This window comes from Haliotis rubra, unplaced genomic scaffold (assembly GCF_003918875.1).
Source record: "Haliotis rubra isolate DU_JTF1 unplaced genomic scaffold, ASM391887v1 Scf358, whole genome shotgun sequence".
NCBI classification, from domain to species: domain Eukaryota; kingdom Metazoa; phylum Mollusca; class Gastropoda; order Lepetellida; family Haliotidae; genus Haliotis; species Haliotis rubra.
In genome coordinates, this window is record NW_025767033.1 from 1010925 (window position 1) to 1034330 (window position 23406).

General features: G+C 39.8%; 2 protein-coding genes across 5 annotated transcripts; one reads left to right on the forward strand and one right to left on the reverse strand.

The window, feature by feature from the left end:
* Positions 1-12574, reverse strand: LOC124285301 (queuine tRNA-ribosyltransferase accessory subunit 2-like). 4 transcript variants are annotated; one of them, XM_046721506.1, is made up of 12 exons: positions 12485-12574; positions 11973-12119; positions 10499-10580; positions 9498-9561; positions 7770-7874; positions 7030-7200; positions 5897-5996; positions 5660-5748; positions 4726-4826; positions 3074-3205; positions 2433-2558; positions 1-141 (listed from the first exon to the last, which is right to left on the reverse strand). In XM_046721506.1, the coding sequence occupies exons 2-12, from the start codon at positions 12103-12105 to the stop codon at positions 36-38; spliced, it is 1209 nt and encodes a 402-aa protein (XP_046577462.1). In that variant the 5' UTR covers positions 12106-12119; positions 12485-12574; the 3' UTR covers positions 1-35. The 4 variants fall into 4 exon arrangements, with proteins under 4 accessions (XP_046577462.1, XP_046577463.1, XP_046577464.1 ...); XM_046721507.1 differs by having other exon boundaries at positions 11973-12116; positions 12485-12561; XM_046721508.1 differs by lacking the exons at positions 11973-12119; positions 12485-12574 and adding an exon at positions 11852-11953.
* Positions 12575-12747: 173 nt separating this feature from the next.
* On the forward strand, positions 12748-22751 carry LOC124285303 (negative elongation factor E-like). Its single transcript, XM_046721510.1, has 10 exons — positions 12748-12903; positions 13359-13434; positions 16386-16441; positions 17592-17666; positions 18309-18395; positions 19262-19322; positions 19622-19826; positions 20614-20668; positions 21003-21111; positions 22042-22751. The coding sequence occupies exons 1-10, from the start codon at positions 12823-12825 to the stop codon at positions 22119-22121; spliced, it is 885 nt and encodes a 294-aa protein (XP_046577466.1). The 5' UTR covers positions 12748-12822; the 3' UTR covers positions 22122-22751.
* Positions 22752-23406: the final 655 nt, after the last annotated feature.

Sequence of the window (23406 nt, forward strand, 5' to 3'; positions counted from 1 at the left end):
TGACATAAAATTGATTTATTAATCTACAGTTGATATCAACTTTTCTGTTTGAGGATGAGATCTTTCAGAGATTCGAACATTCCTTCCTCTAGACTCTGTCTGATTGTCTTGAAAAACTGGAAGTAGTGATGAAAGTTGTGTCTGAAACAAAAGAATGTAAATACATGAATAGGTTGTAACTTAAGTACTGTCGGAAATAGAAAAAAACCCTGTTTTTTCACATTCATAGCTACAATTTATGAAGTTAATATGTGAAAGTGTGAAATATCTGTTAAACTAAGTTCGGCCTAACTACAGTCTCAGTGGTAGGAAGATAGGAAACGTAAAAAAGGGACTTTACTGAGGAGAGATTAGTGCAGAAATAAGCAATGCAGGTTTGTTTTAAGTCCAAAGCGACTTATTTAGAACAGACCATGGCTTTATGCAAATTAGTGTGCGATGATATTGTATTTCAAAGGACACTTTTTAAATGCCTATTTTGAAACTAGACTTAGCTTCATTATAAACGATAGCTGACGTAAAAAATACTAACTTTAATACTGAAACTATGAAGGATGTAGCTACCATGGAGCCTCACTATCACTATAAAAAGAAACAGGTAGGACCCAAAGCAAAACCAGGACGGGTGTCGCAGATGGTGGTTGGGGTCATACTGGGGGATAGAGATATCAGCTTTAATAAGATAATCCTTTAGGGGAATTAAACTGGGGGAAGTAAACGGCATGTCTTAACAATTAAGAAATAATATCCAGTCCTTTCTATCTTGGGGTGGTCTTGCCACCTATATATTTTGAGAATTTAATATGATAGTTGATTTAAGCTTTTCTATGGGTATCATATTGTTTTACATATCTCAACATAAAAGTTATGAAAGACACGTAAGATGATAATCAATAGATGAGACATATTCAATACACATGAAAAATGCATAAAATATCTTTGAGATGACCCCTTGTGCCCGTAGGCAGCACATGCATTTCATGCCAGGTGAGTTGACGGTCCGTCGACTGAGCGACCTAATTGCCATCTATAGTCTGATCTATTGTTTTCAGCAGCTATTCGTATTTTTTCTAAGTATTGCCCAATTTTACGAGTAAACATGCATTTCTAGATATCCTATTACACATCCCACTGAATGCCCAGATTAGGCGATGTGGGTTATTTCATCATATGCTACTTGCAGTTGTGTAAATTTTAGGGATACAGAGTCCGGCCTAAAAACAGTTTTTTGTCCTATTTCCGACAGTTCTTTATTGAGTTTAACATGTATGGAACTATAACAACACTTCATATACAAGTTTAGTTTGACCATTTTACATATCTGTGAACAGCATGATAATTGACAATGTGATCAAAGAAACACTGTACTATGACTGACTGAGTTTGGTTTTACGCAGCTTTTAGCAATATTCCAGCAACATCAGGCGGGGGGACACCAGAAATGGGCTTCACACATTGTACCCATGTGGGGATTCGAACCCGGGTCTTCGGCATGACGAGCCAACACTTTAACCCTTAGGCTACCCCACCGCCCCCCTGTACTATGAAGCTACCTGTACTGTACTACTGAGGTAAAGTCAGTAAACATAATTCTGGGAATAAAAACATGGAAAAAAGAAATGTATTAAACTAAATCTGAATTACTATCAGACTCCTGCAAATTCATCATATCTACTGAGGCAAAAGTCGGTACATAATTCTGGGAATAAAAAACATGGAAAAAGAAATGTATTAAACTAAATCTGAATTACTATCAGACTCCTGCAAATTCATCATATCTACTGAGGCAAAGTCGGTAAACAAATTCTGGGAATAAAAACATGGAAAAAAGAAATGTATTAAACTAAATCTGAATTACTATCAGACTCCTGCAAATTCATCATATCTACTGAGGCAAAGTGGGTAAACATAATTCTGGGAATAAAAACATGGAAAAAAGAAATGTATTAAACTAAATCTGAATTACTATCAGACTCCTGCGAATTCATCATATTTAGGGTATACATGTATTTGAGTAGGGATATAAACATTCTGTATTGGCAAAGTTGAGATATTTTACTCACAGATTTGGGTGAGTGAGTTTGGTTTAAGCCCGCTTTTAGCAATATTCCAGCAATATCACGGCTGGGGGACACCAGAAATGGGCTTCACACATTGTACCCATTTGGGGCAGTAGGGTAGCCTTGCGGTGAAAGTGTTCGCCCATCATGCATCGATTCCCCACATCTGTACAATTGAGAAGCACATTTCTGGTGTCCACCGCCGTGATATTGTTGGAATTTTGCTAAAAGCAGCGTAAAACCAAACTCACATACTTGCAGATTTGATGGTACAAAACTGGATTTGAAACAGAACGTGTACCTTGACATACTTTGACAAAATTGATGCAAAGATTAATGAATGGGTTGAGTATGACGACTTGAAACACTCACATCATTAGCAACACACCAGCCAGAAGCTCTGAAGTGTTGAGGAGATGGTTGACGTAGGATTTAGTGAACTTCTGACAGGTATAACAGGGACAGCCCTTCAGTATCGGGGAGAAGTCGTCATGGTAACTGAAACAAAGAATTTACACCATTCTGATTTATTCTTCAAAGAAGCTTTCTGTGAAAGTTGGAAAGGCGAGGACAGCCTCTTGTAATATTTCTGGAACAAAACACTATGGTCATATGATTTAGAAAGTCCATGAGCAGGTGGTAACACTGCCGTTGGACATAAAATGTTTTACACATCATACAGAGTTCTATGCTGATCGAGTCGCTGACCCTGAGACACATGACCCCATTGTCTTGAGAAATATGATATATTCCTGGTACCTGCCACATGATTCCAGTTGACACCAAAAAGCAGGTAGTGTGTTGACCCATTTGGACCATTATTTCCCTAAGTGTTGACATCTACACACATGGATTGCATCAAAAACTAAAGGTAAAAAAGTAATAGTTTCAATATGGCCGCCATGGTAGTCATGTTGAAATCTGAGCCTAATTCTTTAACCATGACATCCTTGTTACGGTGACAAGATTTCAACTGATCTTACACTTTATGATTACACAATGCATGATCTTACACTTTGTCTTTCAAGGAGATCTCGTATCCTGTACTTGTGACGGTGTCCCCCGCAGACTCCGGATGCACTGGTTGGTGGTGGTCGTACTGGAATATCAAGGCTCCTCCCCTCTCAGTCACTGTGTAGGGGTAGCTGCCAGACAGAGGGTAGCTCATATATACTTCTCACAACATGTTGAAGAAATACAGATTATTACACGAGAAAGTATGTCATACGACTTTTACGAAACGAGTGTGAAGTTTCGTATTTTGCACGAGTTTCGTATAAGTCATGTGACACACTTGCGAGTGTAATAATTTCTTTAATCATTTTATTCATGTACATTTGTGCAGTAAAACACGATGAGGTGAGGTGAAATTGGGTTTAACGTCGTGCTTGAGAATATTTTGCTCATATGACGACGTGCATGCGTGTGTATGTGTATGTGCAGCTGCTTGTACTAGCCCAGACTTAAGCTGGTTTTATAGTGCTAGCGCACTGAGATACCATGCCGCAGTGAAGCATGAATACCCCACTCAGACACATTATACTGACTCCGAGCCGACCAGTCCTTGTTGTACCCACTAATGCCGCGCGCCAGGCAGGGACCAACAAGTACCATATTTTAACGTCTTTGGGTATGACGCGGTCGGGGATTGAACCCGCGACCTTCCGCTCTCCGGGCGGACGCTCTAACCACTACACCAGGGAGGCGGTCAGTAAAACAAGGTAAGCAAGTGTGACTGCCCTGTTCAATGACGTCACGTTCAATTGTTTAATGGAGTCACAGACGACGAAATAAAGAAACAATGGTTGCTAGGCAAAATTGGTATGTGCACATATGATATATATGACACTGGTTACGGTTTACCATATGGATATTTCTGGTGTCCCCCGCCGTGATGTTGCTGGAATATTGCTAAAAGCGGCGTAAAACCAAACTCAGTCAGTCAGTCATATGGATAATAATGCCCATTATTTGATGGATGGTGCATTTTGTGTGATTTGATCCTTGTTGCCAGTACATTCGTAATGCATGTGGTTAGAAAAGATGAGTTTAGAATTTGCATTGCACTGACTGACTGAGTTTAGTTTTACGCCGCTTTTAGCAATATTCCAGCAATATCACGGCGGGGGACACCAGAAATGGGCTTAACACATTGTGCCAATGTGGGGAAACGAACCCGGGTCTTCGGCGTGACGATCCAACGCTTTAACCACTAGGCTACCCCACCGCCCCCGAATTTGCATTGCAAGAAGCTTACCCATGAACTGTCATTTTACGACAGATAAGGGTGGTGGGGGTAGTTTAGTGATCCAGTCTGGCATCATGTAAACTAGTGATTGATAGTATGAGCATAATTGCTACTGTCTGGGCATGATTAACAAACAATCCTCATTGAAGTTGATCCTTAGAACAAGCATGGTCCACCAAGGAGTCATACTGCCTGTATACCCATACTGCCTCCGTCCTTAGTATAGGATTGGGGCCGAGATAATCAAGCTGTGGGTGTACATAGCAACACATGGCAACTGTCGTCATTTCAGGAGACTCTGGCCATGTAAGGAGATTTCAATCTAATGCACACACTTTGGTGACCAATAATATCATATGTCATATATTGTCATGTGTCTACGTGTATATACCACGTGTCTACGTGGACGTATCTTACCAGCTATCAAAAACATCAATACCACGTTGTACTGCATGAAGAACTTCATCTGGCGGCCATATTGACTGCATGAGTCTTGGTTTGTCGTCTGGGAGGTGGTTCTGTCAAGGGAGGTAACTTATGTCTTAATACTGCACAACCGTAACATCTACAGTCTGTTTGAGTCAGAAACGGACCGATGAATTGCAAATTTTATCATTGTACAAAATTGCCACATAAATATATATAGTACACATGTTTATCATTTACTAATACCCAACAGCTTTCTTATATTTGAAAATTGTCCGGACTCCACCAAAAAAGTTCTTTAAGAAACTATCATTACAATTTTGACGCAGTTCACTATTTGTTACAAGGGAGGAGTGCAGAGAAAGGGACAGCCAGGTGTGCGAGAAAGGATGGAGACGGCACAGCACAGGCTAATGAATCAATAGCTTGGTGGGCACTTGTGCACATGCTTCTCTAACACCTGGCCTGTCCCTGGCTGTCCCTTCCTCCCTCGTAACAAATAGTGAACTGTGTCAAAATTGTAATGATAGTTTCTTAAAGAACTTTTTTGGTGGAGTCTGGAAAATTTTCAAATATAAGAAAGCTGTTGGGTATTAGTAAATGATAAACATGTGTACTATATATATTTATGTGGCAATTTTGTACAATGATAAAATTTGCAATTCATCGGTCCGTTTCTGACTCAAACGGACTGTAGTTTCACTCATCACTACTGATTGTTTTACACCAAAACATTTTATTTCTGGGATGATGGATACACCCGGTCTTGTTGCCGTGAACATGATTGTAAAATACAGTGACACCTGGCTAATCCAGACACCTTTGTAAACAACATGCTAAGATTCATCATCTTGACCGTGGTGTGAAATTTGGTCAAGAAATATTGAAGTCTTTGAGCGATGCTCCTAAAACAAAATATGAATACCAGTGTTTTCTGCAATATTTCTTCAATGTCGGACATCTTGAAAGTTTCAGATGAAGGGCCGAGACTGTGAAATCCTTCAATAACAAAACCTGTGGAGAAGAAGACAACAGTTGTAATGATCGTTGCAAACTTCAGAAACATCAACCTAACATGCAAACATCTCTCGACATGGAAGCAGCTTCTTTCTGTTTTCATGAACTATGAACTCCCAGACAATCAGCTTCTATTTCAACTGACCTGCGACCGACCTGGCTGCTGTTTCCTTTGCTGACCGTTCTCTCTCCGCTACGTTCCAGCCTCCCTCCAACACCCCAAACACCTCAGTGTTCTTCAGCCTCTGCAAATACACCAGAGTAGCGATAATATATATGATTTTTACCATGCACTGTAAATCATGAATCATGCTTGACTATTTGCAATCTCATTTCATGTTGTGGGTACACTTGTCAACAACCATTAACAACAATGGATAGGGACAATCAGCATTACAGTGAGAATATGTTGCCAGTGGGAATATGGATCCAGGGAGAATGTTGAGCTGGGGAGAATATGGAGAGCTGGGGAGAATATGGATGCATGGAGAATATGTAGCTGATGGGAATATGGAGCCAGGTTGAATGTGGCTCCATGGAGAATAAGTAGCTGATGCGAATATGGAGCCAGAGTGAATGTGGAGCCATGGAGCCAGTTGGAATATGGTGCCAAGGAGAATATGGATCCAGGGGTAATATGGAGCTGGGGACAATATGGATAGCTGGGGAGAATATGGATCCATGGAGAATATGTAGCTGATGGGAATATGGAGCCAGGTTGAATGTGGCTCCATGGAGAATAAGTAGCTGATGCGAATATGGAGCAAGAGGGAATGTGGAGCCATGGAGCCAGTTGGAATATGGTGCCAGGGAGAATATGGATCCAGGGGTAATATGGAGCTGGGGAGAATATGGAGCCATGGAGAATATGTAGCTGATGGGAATATGGAGCTGGGAGAATATGAAGCCAGGGTGAATTTAGAGCTGGAGAGAATATGGAGCCAGGGAGAATATGGAGCCAGGGTGAAAGGGTGAATGTGGAGCCAGGGTGTATGTGGAGTTGGTGGGAATATAAAGTTGTCATGAATATGGAGCCAGAGTGAGTGAGTGAGTTTAGTTTTATTCCGCTTTTAGCAAAATATTCAAGCAATATCACGATGGGGAACACCAGAAAAGGGTGTACCCATGTGGGGAATTGAACCTGGATCTTCGGCGTGACGAGCACACGCTTTAACCACTAGGCTACCCCACCGCCCCTGGAGCCAGAGACAAATTGAGAAGTGATTACATATGAATAATCTCCTCATGATCTAGTGCAACTACCATGATTGCACAAACCTCATAATTGGACTGTTTTTGTAATATTTGATCCAGGAATGATAATGTTCTGTCTACAGATTTCACTGCCCGTTTTCTTGATGACTCAGCATTTGTGTCATGATCACAGAGGGCCTGGCACCAGTCTGGCTGGACTGCCGACTGTATCTTCATATACAGATCCACATCAATCTGAAACATGTCACATATCACAACAGTCTCGACCTGGTTGGGGTGGTGTGGCAGATATGATATTAAGATATTTGACATAGTGAACCTGCAAAAACAATTGTTTTGGACAAAAATCTTCACTGGTACAACATTTATCAAGAGAATAGTATGATGACTTCTTCAGATCTTGTTTAAACAATACCACTCAATAAAGGTTAAACAACACCTGATTCAATCATAATACCACGGGCGGATACAGCTTTTTGAGAAAGAGGGGGTGCATAGTTCATTTACACCCGTTTTCACGAGAGTTTCAATGATCATTTAATAAACTTTCAGGACAAAAAAGGGGAGGAGGGAGTTGAAATGTACTTAAGGTAAAACTAACAGATGTTCACTATAACCATACATAGTTGCAAACATGTAGTATTTCAATGTAAATTATGCCAGTAGAGTGATCTCCCTTAGCTCCAGTGTAATGGCTGCCATGCTAAACACATAGTTCAGATTTAAAGGACCTTTTAGAGAACAGTCATCGTTCTATTATATGTCCTAAGACTATTATACATGTTAGTTCTGCCAGGTCCTACCTTCATCTTGCCACCTTTCGTCCACACTGCGCTTCCACCCTTCTCGTTGTACCCAGATGGAATCTCTACATTTGTGTCATGCAGAGATGTGTACACCAGAAACTCCTGACAAATAGAACACATAACACATAAAACAAACACATATCACAAGCATCAGATCTCCACTAGACTGATCTGAATAGAATAATTCAACAGATAATATTCAACGGTTTACTTCCTCTCTGGAAACGGATAAACGACAGTGGACAGATAAAAGGACAGACTTGGTGATCACAGTCAGACTAGATCCCCATATATTTCAAACTAGAGTGAGGGTGAGTTAGTTTAGTTTTACGCCGCACTCAGCAATATTCCAGCTATATGCTGGCGGTTTGTAAATAATCGAGTCTGGAACAGACAATCCAGTGATCAACAGCATGAGCACCGATCTGCACAATTGGGAACCGATGACATGTGTCAACCAAGTCCGCGAGTCAGACCACCCATTCCCGTTAGTCGCCTCTTACGACAAGCATGGGTTGCTGAAAATCTAACCCGGACCTTCACGAGTATATTCAAACTGAAGGCATAATAATGACACAAGTTCTTTGTTAGTTGTTGAACACTTCAATGAATGATGGCAACCTGTAAACATGGTAAATAATCGTCGAGATATGAGGGCATGTAAGGTACAGATTCAATCAGCCTGAATACCCGATCATTCCTCTTGAGATGAAAACTACTATAATAATAATGAGAAGACAGGCAAGATATTGTGCTCAAAACGCACAATCTGATCATTATTACCCCGGATAACCCAAGCTGCCTGTTAGGCACTAGAACGTTAATAGTCTCACGACTTATTTCAGCGGGTACCCATTTTCTGCTGGGTGAGGTGAGGTGAAATTGGGTTTAACGTCGTGCTTGAAAATATTTCGCTCATATGACGACGTGCATGCGTGTGTATGTGTATGTGCGTCTGCTTGTACTAGCCCAGACTGAAGCTGGTTTTATAGGGCTAGCCCACTGAGATACCATGCCGTAGTGAAGCATGAATACCCCACTCAGACACATTATACTGACTCCGAGCCGACCAGTCCTTGTACCCATTAATGCCGAGCGCCAGGCAGGGACCAACAAGTACCATGTTTTAGCGTCTTTTGGTATGACGCGTTCGGGGATCGAACCCGCGACCTTCCGCTCTCCGGGCGGACGCTCTAACCACTACACCATGGAGGCGGTCCTACTGGGTGAACAGAGGCAAGTTTGAACAAACTGAATTGCCTAACATTACCCTATAGCAACATAACAGAAGTAATCTACTGCAGTATATATAAATTCTAAGTGAAATCATATGTATAAATGCTTTTACAAATTAATATAACTAACCATTAGGCCAAGATAATTCACTGGAAGTGATTTTAATTCAAATTTATAGAAAACATCAGACAAGGAGCAAATTAAATCAGTAATATTTTAGATGAAAATCTAATTTACAAGGCTTAATATCAGGATTGGAAATTAGGTGGGTGGGTGAGTTTAGTTTTAGGCCACTTTTAGCAATATTCCAGCAATATTACGGCGGGGGACACAAGAAACGGGCTTCACACATTGTGCCCATGTGGGGAATCAAACCCGGGTCTTTGGCATGACGAGCGAACGCTTTAACCACAAGGCTACTCCAATGCCCTTGGAAATTAGGGCTTTGTATTGCCTGAATATGGTATTGCAGCATATTGTGAAACTTACCTGCATAGCTGCAAATCTGGCCATCCCCTGACCATATTCTTTAAGTGCTTCATGGTGTTCAGCTCTGGAATCAGAATCAGAAATAAGTTCTGGTATCCATCTGATCTGGTTGAATCCATTTGGGGCTGGTAACATTTAGAAGTGACCAGCCCTGATGTCTGGCTGTTTTTTTGGCTTATTTCACACACGGATAATACTGGGATCCATACCTGATTTGACTTCATTATCCTAACCCCAGACAATCCCATTATCCTAACCCCAGACAACCCCATTATCCTAACCCCAGACAACCCCATTATCCTAACCCCAGACAATCCCATTATCCTAACCCCAGACAACCCCATTATCCTAACCCCAGACAACCCCATTATCCTAACCCCAGACAACCCAATTATCCTAACCCCAGACAATCCCATTATCCTAACCCCAGACAACCCCATTATCCTAACCCCAGACAACCCCATTATCCCCAGAGACAACCCCATTATCCTAACCCCAGACAACCCCAATATCCTTACCCCAGACAACCCAATTATCCTAACCCCAGACAACCCCATTATCCTAACCCTGCCTTAATGAGCCCACACCCATTACCTTCCACAGGCAACTGTACCAAAGGGGTTTCCATATGGTAGGAATAATATGTTGGAGATATAAAGTGTGTTGTGTGATCCTTTGTCTCTACTATGAGGCCCTGGGCCCCGTTCCTCAAAGCAATCGTAGCCCTACGACTGTCGTAAGTCAATGTTAAAGTATGGGAGTTACGATCATCTTAGCGCTACAATCGTTTTGTGGAACGGGGTCCTGGACGTTCTGTTGATGGGGGAGTATGTAACTGGGAGCTCATCATCCTGTAGAAAACATCCTTGCCTTGTCAGCTTGCTGATGAGCTAAAACTCATGTGTATAAGGTGTGCAATGCAAGATCAGAAGGTCTGTGGTTCGAATCCCATCACAGGACTCTGAAATTGTATGGACATAGAAAAGAATTGAAGTACTTACACCATGCTGACAGCCATATTAGCAACTGGAGGGAGATCCTGTATCTTGTGTAGCATGTCTCGGGTCAGATGGGGAGCACTGCCTGTGGGGGGTAACATCACACAGATGTACGTGCCTCATCATGTTCACAAAATACTTCTTTTGTTAGTATGCTGTTGTTTAACGCTACACTCAGCAATATTCCTGCTATATGATAGCAGGCTGTATATAGTCGAGTCTGGACTTGATGATCCAGTGATCGACATCATGAGCATCGATCTATGCAAATGACATACAATGACAAGTCAACCAAGTCAGGAGTCTGACGACTCGATCCAGTTAGTCGCCTCTTACAACAAACATACTTAATATGTCTGCACCCATCTGGCAGCATTAGCTACCATACCTTTGTTAACAACTTTGTCATCCAATCAAATCATTACACTCATGATCACAAGAAAGTTGATGTAACTGATCAGAGATACAGTGACATCACTCAAGAAATGAAGCCCTCTTGGTGAATAGGTCTCTGGCATGTGTGAGCGTGCATGCATGTGTGAAATTCTAATACCTGTATTATCGTGAATGAGTGAAACCCTGTTAGTCCAGAAATCTTCCTTCCTGGGCCCACTTGCACAAAGATATCTTAGCACTACAATGATCTTACTCCCATACTCTAACATAGCCTCAGGATGGTTGTAGAGCTAAGATCACTTTGTGCAAATGGATCCAGGTGATTAAACGCCATTAATTATAATCCAAGGGTCTTTGCAACATTATTTGTTAATCCAGATATTTATCAACCAAATAGAGGTTTGTTGTTTTGTTTAATGCAAAAATCAGTCACAGTTATTTTGTGTCTATGGCGTCTACCATATCTACTTGCCCAAACTTTCACCACATTCAACATCAGGGTTTCAGTACATTCACTTTCAGGCTTTCACCTCATTCACTATCAGGATTTCACCACATTCCCTATCAGATTCAGGGTTTCAGTACATTCACTATCGCTGTCAGGATTTCACTACATTCACTATAGTCATTTCACTACACTTACTATCAGGGTTTCACCACATTCACTATTAGGGTTTCAGTACAATCAGTCAGCGTTTCACTACATTCACTATAATCATTTCACCACATTCACTATCTGGGTTTCACTACATTCAATATCAGGATTTCAGTACATTCACTCTCATGGTTTCACTGCATTCACTATCAGGGTTTCACTACATTCACCATCAGGGTTTCACTACATTCACTATGATCGGTTCACTACATTCACCATCAGGGTTTCACTACATTCACTATAATCGTTTCACTTCATTCCTCATCAGGGTTTCACTACATTCACTGTCAGTGTCATGGTGTTACCATGTTTGCTCTCAGTTTCACCATGTTCACAGAAACATAATTTCAAACTGGTACAGCTGAGAGAGTTATTTGTGGTGGGCTGTTGATCCAATGTTCAGTGAACTACAGTATCTGTACACACCTCCTCTTGTGTACAACATACACATTGGCGTTTCCACTGTCTTCTGGAATCTTCCGATGTTCTCAATTGTACCCAAACGACAGCTCCCATTTGTAACACTTTTCACTACAAATTTCATTATATCTCTCTTCATACATCCAATTGCTTCTGGAAAAAAAACCCAGACATGATTGTGATTAATTAAAAGTAGCTAAACTTACTTACAAATGATTGATTATATATTAGAATCTCGGACACTCGTGAATCTTGACGTGTTTTTAATTTGGTTCCTTCTTTTCTCTTTGAAAGTATATTTTTAACTGCATGCAGATTAAAAATGACACTGACATAAAGCTGTTATCCATTTACCATGTTTTCTGGTCTAGAAATAAAATGAGAATATCTAACAATGCTCAGAGAAACTGAAGAACACCAGATATGAGATAACATATACTTTCCAGTTATATTCAGTTTAACGAATTTAAATCCATTCCGTTCCGATTAACACACACTAGTTTAAAAATAAAACTTACCCTAAGATTGTAAACAAAACGAACACTTCAACATGGCATAATACACGTGAAATCACAATCCGGAAGTCTAAAGGAGCAGTCAATGTACTGAAAATATTATTCTAAATTATGAAGTATTTATTTCGCTGTTGGTTTCAAAATGTGGCTACATATGCTTCATTATATTTGTATTAATATTCATAAATATTTTATTAGAAATGGATTATGTTTTTCTCACACATACGACAATTTGTCGTGAATATTCCTTCAAAGAATGTTCACTGTATGCTCCCTACAGAAATATTTACCTTCTTTGAAGAGTGGTTCCTGTTGAGAAGCGACGTCGAAAATTGTAAACAATGGTTAATTTACACTTTCCAGCAACTCTGACCGAAGAAGAGGAACAGCTTAAACTCAAATATGCCAAACTCAAGAAAAAGGTAAGCAGAGAAGGTGTTGTCTTGGCGATAAAGCGTTCACAGCTCAAAACTCATTCTTTCTCTGTTCTTGGTTTTGCTCACTTCACTTTCTGACATAGATCTAGCTTACTTGTTGCAATGAATCACTTCCAGATTTGTACATGCAACTTGGGTAAGAGTTCCTCCCGTTCCCCATCCCAAATAATATTTATAAATATACTAAAATTATTAACAAAACTTAACACAACAATTACTAGAGAACTCACAAAATGACTAAAAGTCCAAAATTTAAGTTAGGGTTAGGTTTAGGGTTAGGTTTAGAGTTAGGTTTAGGGTTTGGGGAACGGAAGGAACTCTTTCCGCAACTTGTTTTTACAATGAAATGAAAAGTAGTTCAACATTTGTTAGGTTAAGACGTCTCGAGCAACATTTGTAAGTGTTTTTTTAAAATAATTTTTTTACCATGTGTGTTGCAGAAAAAGGCCTTACAGCAGATGAAAACAGCCAAACCAGAACCACAGGTTGTGAAAGAAAAGGAAGCAGCTAAAAGACGTAAGTATGGGTTAAATGGTACAGTCATATAGTTTATTTTGTGCTATTTCACTGACAAAGTATTAAAGGTCACATGCAAACAAAAAAATCAAACATAATTGAAACACAATTATCTCTTATTCATGACATATAATATACATTGCTGATTATGAAAAAGCATATAAACAAAATTATAAGTGTACAATCGCAAATCAAAATTGCAATATTTTGTACTTGGGTTTACTTCCCTCGAAACGAAGCACCCGGGATACCGAACCCAGTCAGATCGGGTGGTTGGTTCATTTGCCGATGCCCTCATGGCTCATTGTGTGTGTGTATATAGAGATGTTGGGTTTTGTAAATACATGCTCATTTTTTGTGTATACATTTTGCAATCAACAGACATCATAACATGTCATATGTACATTTAGTATCACACCTGCCTGTCTGTGTAATTTCTTAATGTGACAGAGACTGAACTCGGTTGCACGAGCCATAAATCAATGTGTTTTGTTTATGGTGTATAGCCTGATAGGTGTTAAGTTCAAACTGCATGTGGTCAGTGATCGAAGTTGTGTATTGCATATTGTCATTAGCAGACAGGCAGGCAGACACGTAGGTGTCAATAAAACAGACATTGAGTTTTGGCTGTGACAAAGACATATCTATATCACAGTTAGCAATTCTGTCAATGCTAAATAATGACATTGCTTTTAAATATCGAACTGAGAAAGTGACTCGGTAAGAAGAATGTGTGGTGAACTAGACAAATGAAATTATATAAACAGTTAAATCGGTAATCTACTGTCATAACATATAAAAAGCTCGTGCCTGTGAAATATCAACAAAACATTAGAAAAATAGCTCACACCAAAGCCTTCACCGAGTATTCACCGCCAGCGAAGGTTTTCCGTCTTGAAATGTCGAACGCCTCACTGGTTGACACATAGCTGAGTAGATCTAGATCCTAACAAGGTTAGTCATGAAAAATTATATCTTGAAACTAATCTTAAACCATTAAAAGAAAGAAGGCGTGACATCAACTTGGTAAACTTTTACAAAATGAATAACAATCTCGCCCCAGGCTACTTATGTGACCTTGTACCTAAAACTGTTTCTAACAATAGTCAATACAATCTCAGAAACAATCCCAAGTTACAAACAATAAACTGTAGGGCAAAAAACATATGAAAAATCATTCCTACCAGACACAATTAAAATTTGAAATTCGTTGCCTGACGACGTCGCGAATGCTAATACAACAGGCGAATTTAAAACTCTGTTAATAAATTATGAATCGAATAATTATCTTGACCTGAATTATGGTGGCCGATTTTGTCAAATTGTACACAGTCGTCTCAAGCTTGGCGGCAGTGATCTAAATGCGGATAAAATCAACAGATATATATCAACTAATGCCGAATGCGCTTGTGGATACCACAATGAAAATGTTATTCATTATCTCTTTACATGTGAATTATATACTGCCATCAGAAATAATGCATACTTTTATATAAGTGGTCACAGCCTCCAAACTGTGTTATACGGAACACCGCCACAGTGCTCCAGATAATTTTTGAACACCAGGAGTATGTACTCCTTATTTTTTCAATATAGAAGCACTCGAAAACCTTAAGCCTACATTTAGAGTACTGAATGGAATTTAATGGAGTATCAGTAATCGTGTGTTTCGTTTCATATATGCACCACAAGATCGCTAGTCTTGTGTAAACAGGTCAATATACAATAAAACAATACTTTTTCAGATAAATATGTCTGTAAATGATTCTAAGACCGTACACCATTGCTGTGGTGCGTATCTGCTACGTTTTATAAATTATTTCCTACAGTATTGTGCAAATGTTTTATCCGTACATAGTCGATACAGCCCTTATCTGGAGCCCTGCCGCCAACTACCAACAAAGAAAATAAGAAGATTATAGAGTCTCTCCACCAATTCATTTGCAAGACTAAACGTTTCGATAAAACGGTCTAAATGAAATAATAAATAACAATTATCTTAGCAAAAAGTAATGAAATGTAACTGCGAGTGCGTTTTTAATTACAATTCTCAATGCACATACAATGTTCCGATTTTAGATATTCATATTGTCTATTTCATTCTGTCTTTTGTCTAGTTCTTGTGTGTTCTGTTTGTGTTATATTTGTACTGGTGAGGTATTCACAAAAGCAAAGCTTTGCTTGTTTACCAAACCAGATTCTTTCAAGAATAAAAATATGTTGAAACCAACAAGGTACTTTTATGTAACGAGTAGATTATTATTTACTATTTGTTCTGATTAGACTACTCCTGCTCACGACCTTATAATCCGGACATTCTGCTTCCAAGCTGCGCGAACCTATTCAGCGCAGCACAGCTGTTGAAACCACTTTTCACCCCAAGCTGGGATGAATTTAGTGAATTGTTTGAACTCTGATTTTGTGGGGTTTTTTTCATCGCGTTATTTTTAAACTTTATAAGTTGACTTTGCATTTTTGATGATTTGTATCTGTAAGTCCATACCGAAAAGTATCAGAATCTGCAAAGTTGTGTTTTACGTTGCATGTGATCTTTGATGAGTAGTGAGTATTTAGGCTGAAGGGGTCGTTGTCGGCACAGGTACTACAGAGAGGTACCTCGGGTACATTTCTGTAGTACCTGTGCCTAACAACGACCCCTTCAGCAGTATTTAGTGTGTATCATGTATATTGTCTTGTATCAATACAAAAACGTATGTTGTGTATTGTATCATTGTGAATTGTATTGAAAACTCTTCCTATGTCTTGAGAAAAATTGCACGAGAGACACTTATTTTTTAAGTTAGTGTTTGATATTTGCTGAGAGTGTGTCAAACACGTTACTGATTGAGCTACTCACATTAGCTTTAAGATGCATGTAAGGCTATGGGTTTTTGCTCATCATGATATGGTGATGCATTACTTTTATGATTTACAATATATATTCTTTACAGCAATGGAGTCAGCGGGTGATGCTATGATTCAAGCCAAGAAACTTGTCCAGAAAGGGGTTGGTACTTTCACAATTTAACTACTGATATGGAATATGCAATATATGGCATATGTCAGAAGAAATTGCTTCACTTATAAGTACTAAACAAATATCAGAGACAGAAGTGTGTTAAAGTTTTACTATGATCATGTTCCTAATGCATATTTATCCCCTGCCGCGTGTTTAGCGCGAAGCGGGGGATATAGTATTAGGCTCTGTACGTCTGTACGTACAAATTGGAATATCTTAAGGACCGTTCACTAGATTCTTTTCATATTTGGTACCTAGGTTCATCACAGTATAAGAAAGGTCCAAGTCAGGTTTGGTGACCTTGACCTTCATTTCAAGGTCACAAGGGGACTTTAACGTTTTACCTGCATGTTAAGCTATCTCAAGAACCGTTCACTGGATTTTCTTCATATTTGACACCAAGCTTTATCTAGGGAAGGCGCAGGGCCCAGTCGATTTTGGTGACCTTCACATGTATTTCTAGGTCATGATGACACTTTGAAGATTTCAGCATGTAAACCTGCATGTTAAGCTATCTCAAGAACCGTTCACTGGATTTTCTTCATATTTGAAACCAAACTTTATCTAGGGAAGGCGCAGGGCCCAGTCAGTTTTGGTGACCTTCACATAATTGTCATGGTCATGATGACACTTTGAAGATTTCATCATGTAAACCTGCATGTTAAGCTATCTCAAGAACTGTTCACTGGATTTTCTTCATATTTGAAACCAAGCTTAATCTAGGCAAGGCGCAGGGCCCAGTCAATTTTGGTGACCTTCACTTAATTTTCAAGGTCACAGAGACACTTTGAAGATTTCAGCATATTAACCTGAATTGTCAGCAAGATATTTCAAGAATGGTTCACTGGATTTTCTTCATAGAATTTCAAGACTTCCCTTGAATGTTTTTCAATAAGCAATTTCTTTAGTACTATTTTTGCATATTTCATACACTATGACATTCATGTCAAGGTCAAAGTCAGTCTTGAAAATATGTGTGTGTTTGAACACCTAAAGAGCAAGATATCAAGAGAGGTTGGCTGGTCATGTTTTTGTTGACATTTAACTTAAACTGTCATTACTTTATAAGTTTGATTTGATAATTTGCGGCGGGGGATTATGTCACCTTAGTGACAATGCTTGTTTCATTTAATTTCAGTTGATAAAAATAGAATCTGACACCAGAGAGAAAACAGGCTTCAAGAGGTCAAAATACTTGGAGAAGAAACTGAAGGTAAACCTTATTTGCACTTGTCATTTATGAATATTTGAATATATATAGCTGTAGAGAAAGAGAAGTATTCTTAATTCCTCAAGGAACACTTATTATAGTTTTAAGAAATTTAATTATTCATACATCAAAGAACCAATGTCGATGACTAGCAGATACAGATCGCGAGGTGTTTGTGACGTCTCTTATCATACTTTATAATTTCCTTATAATTGTTTTACTTGTTCGCTCATCTGAAACAAGGTTACATGAGTTTTCATGATAACAGAGTTACGTTTGATATACAACATTTCTGAAAATGCTGAATTTTATGAAGATTGTGTGACTAAGATCACAGTGTCTGAAATCAAAAGACACTTGTCCATATTATCTGACAAACAAAACTACAACATGTCAGATAAAATGAAGTTATTATAATTTCTGTGATCTTAGGTGTGTGGGCGGTGGGGTAGCCTAGTGGTTAAAGCGTTGGCTCGTCACGCCGAAGACCCGGGTTCGAATCCCCACATGGGTACAATGTGTGAAGCCCATTTCTGGTGTCCCCCTCCGTGATGTTGCTGGAATATTGCTAAAAGCGGCGTAAAACCAAACTCAGTCAGTCAGTCTTAGGTGTGTCCGTGGCATAATACTGTGTTATCTTTGCAGGATCCAGAGAAAGCTCCATCTTCATCAGTCAGTTTCCAGCCTTTCTCAGCAGCAGCACAACACTCTGAGGATGATGAAAAACCAGAGGTAGGTTCCCAATGTTTGTTGTTTAAGTTGCGGTATAATGTACTTTACGGTTTCAGTAAATGTTTTATGCAAGACAGTCATGATACAAGAACAGGGGGCATGCTCATCATGCTGGACCAGGGCGGTGGGGTAGCCTAGTGGTTAAAGCGTTTGCTCGCCATGCCAAAGACCCGGGTTTGAATCCCCACATGGGTACAATGTGTGAAGCCCATGAAGCCCATTCCTGGTGTCCTTCCCAAACTCAGTCAGTCAGTCATGATGTTGCTGGAACCCATTTCTGGTGTCCCTCGCAGTGATGTTGCTGGAAAAAAAGCGGCCCAAACTCAGTCAGTCAGTCATGCTGAAGACCGAAGTTCGAATCCCAACATGGGCACAATGTGTGAAGCCCATTTCTGGTGTCCTCATGTTGCTGGAATATTGCTAAAGCCCAAACTCAGTCAGTCAGTCAGTCATGCCGAAGACCCGAAGTTCAATCCCCACATGGGTACATTTCTGGTGTCCCCCGCGCGGATGTTGCTGGAATATTGCTAAAAGCGGCGTAAAACCAAACTCAGTCAGTCAGTCAGTCATGCCGAAGACCCGAGTTCGAATCCCCACATGGGCACAATGTGTGAAGCCCATTTCTGGTGTCCCCCGCCGTGATGTTGCTGGAATATTGCTAAAAGCGGCGTAAAACCAAACTCAGTCAGTCAGTCAGTCATGCTGGATTTATAGTCTAAATGGGAAAGAAGCCTGTTACAACTGTTTTCGCTCTGTTTTGAGTGAGAACAAGAGGGTTCAAACGATGATGACATCAACATGTATATGATTAAGACAAACTGTAACATGTGTCTGTCACTCATCTAGAAAATTGTTTCCCTTTTCAGACTTCAACCAGCCGACCTAAAGTGAAAGGGTTGTATGAGAGTTTTGTCAGCACTGGAAACAGTAAGTATTGATGTGATAAACCTTGACAAACATCATTCATCTTTGGTTGCTTGGCCTCTTCCATACTGTGAGGATTATCAGGTTAGATTGTATCAGTTGTAGCGTGTTAGTGCAATTTCACATGTTTGGATACTAATCTGACGAAATTGTTATCATGCAACATATCTTCTGAATTATCACTGAAATTGTTCTCATGTGACATATCTGCTGAATTATCACTTTAAATGTTATCATGTGACATATCTGCTGAATTATCACTGAAATTGTTGTCATGTGAAATAACTCTCCGATACTTGTAGGATATGAGAGGGATCGAGAACGTGATCCTGAGCGTGAACGGCGAGATTCGCGAGATGACCGCCGTGATGACAGACGAGATAGGGAGCCTCCCAAGAAGGGGCGGACAATCTACATCCATGGCCATGGCATCAGTGAAGAATTGCTGAGGAAGGCTGGTTCCAACTTTGGCAATGTTGTAAATATCTCCATGGAAACAGACAGGAAGTATGTACAAGGCTGCTGTATTAGATATCATCATTGTCATAAAATCAATCTTGTTCTTTACAAATGTACCATTTGAATAACATTCATTGTTGTCATAAGGAAATTTGAATGTTAACTGAAGTCTGAAGTCATCACTGAAGTCTCTGAGGGGGAAGGGGTGTCGGTAAGGCAAGTGGTTAAGGCATTCACCCCCAACCATGATATTGCTGGAATATTGCTAAAATCGGCGTAAAACTAAACTCATTCACTCACTGAGAGGAAAACAGGTCATCAGCAGTTTATGCTGTTTGTAAGATCTATATCACTTGCTGGATTTGGTGGTCTACCTGTGTCATGGTTGACTGCATGTCAGTAAAATATCCTGTTCCTTGTTCTGCCTGGTCCAGATTACGTCATTTACCCACTGCCATGTCTGAAATATTTGTGACTGTTACGTTAAACGAAAAAACAAACACAAAAGCTGTTATTGTGCTATAACTATTTGGTCCTACACATTAACACAGATGAGTTTATTTGATGTCTGGTTTATGTATTTCCCTGGTGAATACCAGTCAGGCGAGGTGAATTGGGGTTAATGTTATATTCAAAACTGTTGCGCTTATATCGCTGCTCACACAAGCTGTTTGGTTGAGTACATGTATATATATATTGCATCCCCTAAAGACACACTACAATATTTACAGTACTGAAAGATTTACAAGAAATGTTAAGTTCCCATATGTTCCTGGTGCGTTTGATCAATTTTGATGATTTCTGTAGTTTTTACATGAGACTTTCATTTCAACAGTTGTGGGTTTGTGACGTTTGAGAAGTTGGATTCTGCAGAACAGGCCATAGCTGAGGTAGGCGTGAGACCTGCCTGGTCCAGACTCAATTATTCATGGCCCACTCTCATCACATATGCTGAGCTATAGCTGAGTGCATGTCTACTTTGTGAATTTATATTCTTGAATATATTTCCAACATGTTTAATGAAATTCAAATACGCCAAATACCTTAAGCAACTAGAGCTTTCTTTCACAAGCCCAACTTGTAAGAAATGGTTCTCACTCACTCACTCAATCACCCAGCCACTTACTCACTCTCGCTCACTCACCAAAGCACCCACCCCTCCACTCACCCAAACACCGACCCCTCCACCCACCCTGTCACTCACTAAAATTGGGCCTATTTCAGATGAACGGAAGTATGATAGACAATGTGCAGCTGAAAGTGTCCTTGGCGAGACGGCAACCTACATTTGAGACGGTCACCGACCAGTCAGGCCCAAACTGGTCAGCAATAGGTGAGCATACAAGTTCATAGAGAACAGCTTAATGAGCATGATTAGGCTAACTAAACTGAATTGTGTACTTTTCATCCTCCAAAAATATAATAATAATGTGTCCATTTATATAGCGCCATACTCCACACTAGGTATGTTCATAGCGCCAACAATCAAGGCACAGCACATTATTACCCCGGATAACCCAAGCTGCCTGTTATGAGCTAGAAGGTTATAGTCAAATTACTTACCCCACCGGGTACCCATTTTCAGCTAGGTGAACAGAGGTAATTTTGAACACTCACTTGCCTAAGGTGAGACCACATATATCAAATGTGCTTCGTTGTGGGGCAGGACTGAAGTCCTAGAAACTCACAGGAGTCAAACTGCCAATCACAGTCATCATCATGGTCATCCACGGTTTGTTAAACAACAAACAAAAAAAGCCTGATTTGAGTTCATCTGTGGGTACTCAGAGACCGTATTGTAAATGATTCAAGGCAGTTGTTGGGTAGTGAGGTTGATGGGAATGAACATGTAATATTTTATTAACATTTTTAGATTCAAGTTTTAAATATATTTTTCTACACCCTCGAGTCAAAGCTCATTCAGTCAAACACTGTTATGTAGAACTTTGATCTGCTGAAGTTGTGGTTGTCTGGAAGTGAAAAGCCTTCATATTCCTTATCACTTTGTAAATTTAAATATTTTGGAATTATTACAGAGTTTTTGCAGAATCTTGAAACAAAAGCTAGAAAGTGTATATAAGTGTATATAAGCGTATATAAGTGTATATAAGCGTATTTAAGTGTATATAAGTTTTATATAAGTATATATAAGTATATAAGCATATATAAGTGTATATAAGCGTATATAAGTGTATATAAGCGTATTTAAGTGTATATAAGTGTATATAAGTATATATAAGTATATAACTTCACAATGTTTCAGCTGCAAACAATTCTCAGAAGGGATCTGGTCACAAAGACAAACGGAATATGGTTGTGTACAATGAAGACGATATCTTCTGATCCTCCAAGTCATGGAGATTCTCCTTATAAAAGTAATGAAGAAAGTTGTAGTGAAACAAAGACATATATACAACCATCTCATCGACTGAAAACAACTCACAAAGTACTGACACAGATTCAGAAGACTTGTCCAGTTGTAAACAGCCCCCATCCACCATGATGCTAAACCTGTTGTGGGCATCCTAGACTGAACTGGTGATTGGATGGACACACTCTGTTAGTTGGTTGATTGTGTAACATGCTCTGGGGGACAGGGAAGTGGGCATGCTATCGACCACTGGTTTAACTGGTAAAGTCTCATCTTTTATGTGTTGCAGTGATAATCCTCAAGTATGTTGAAGTGGGACTGTAAAATACAAACAATCCTGCAAGCGGACAAAATAACATTGGGCATTGCTCATCAGCTGCATGTTGTTTGTTTTATGAATGTTGTTTTCCACAGGGAATCTGGGCTAGAATCAGTTCTATGCTTTTCATGAAATGCACCTAACTGGATTTGGTGGCCAGACTCTAGAACTTGGTTCAACGTATGTCAGAGGATGATGATGTTGCTCATTATATCGATCACCTGTTTGTTTGGTCGTGACTGGATTATGTTCAGGCTTCAACATTAAACAACATTCAACTCTGCTGCAAGATGTCAGTTTGTGATATTCATGTTGACTGTCTTACTGATGTTGCTGTATTGAAGTTAACTATACTACACAACATTTGAAAGGGATAACTGAAATATAACAGTGCAGACAAAATATAACACTAGTTTTAACTTTTACATTACACACCTTATATGTTATTTTGTCTTCTCAATGTTGTTGTCTATGGGGATGGGTTAGAGTTTGGGTTAGAATTGGTCCCATGCAAATTGGTCCCAGGGCCTCCGGGTGTAGTGTAGTGGTTAGAGCCGCCACCTCTTATCAATGTTGTTGTCCATGGGGAGTCTGGGTTAGAATTGGTCCCCAGCAAATAGGCCTCTTATCAATGTGGTGTAGTGGTTAGAGCCCCAGCCACCTCTTATCAATGTTGTTGTCCATGGGGAGTCTGGGTTAGAATTGGTCCCCAGCAAATAGGCCTCCTCTTATCAATGTAGTGGTTAGGAGGTCCGTCACCTCTTATCAATGTTGTTGTCTATGGGGAGTCTTAAGTTAGAATTGGTCCCCAGCAAATAGGCCTCCGTGGTGTAGTGGTTAGAGCCACCTCCTTATCAATGTTGTTGTCCATGGGGAGTCTGGTCTGGGGTTAGAATTGGTCCCCAGCAAATAGGGTCCTCCTGTGTAGTAGTGGTTAG

What these genes read in the sequence shown, in the direction of transcription:
- LOC124285303 (XM_046721510.1), top strand. Translation starts at nt 12,823, where the DNA reads ATGGTTAATTTACACTTTCCAGCAACTCTGACCGAAGAAGAGGAACAG. An exon ending in TTTTGTCAGCACTGGAAACA is followed by an intron (nt 19,323 to 19,621) that starts GTAAGTATTGAT and finishes CGATACTTGTAG; the next exon opens with GATATGAGAGGGATCGAGAA. An exon ending in CAGAACAGGCCATAGCTGAG is followed by an intron (nt 20,669 to 21,002) that starts GTAGGCGTGAGA and finishes GGCCTATTTCAG; the next exon opens with ATGAACGGAAGTATGATAGA.
- LOC124285301 (XM_046721506.1), bottom strand. Translation starts at nt 12,105, where the DNA reads ATGAAGAGAGATATAATGAAATTTGTAGTGAAAAGTGTTACAAATGGG. An exon ending in CCAGATTTGCAGCTATGCAG is followed by an intron (nt 7,875 to 9,497) that starts GTAAGTTTCACA and finishes TCTATTTGTCAG; the next exon opens with GAGTTTCTGGTGTACACATC. An exon ending in AAATATTGCAGAAAACACTG is followed by an intron (nt 4,827 to 5,659) that starts GTATTCATATTT and finishes CTCCCTTGACAG; the next exon opens with AACCACCTCCCAGACGACAA.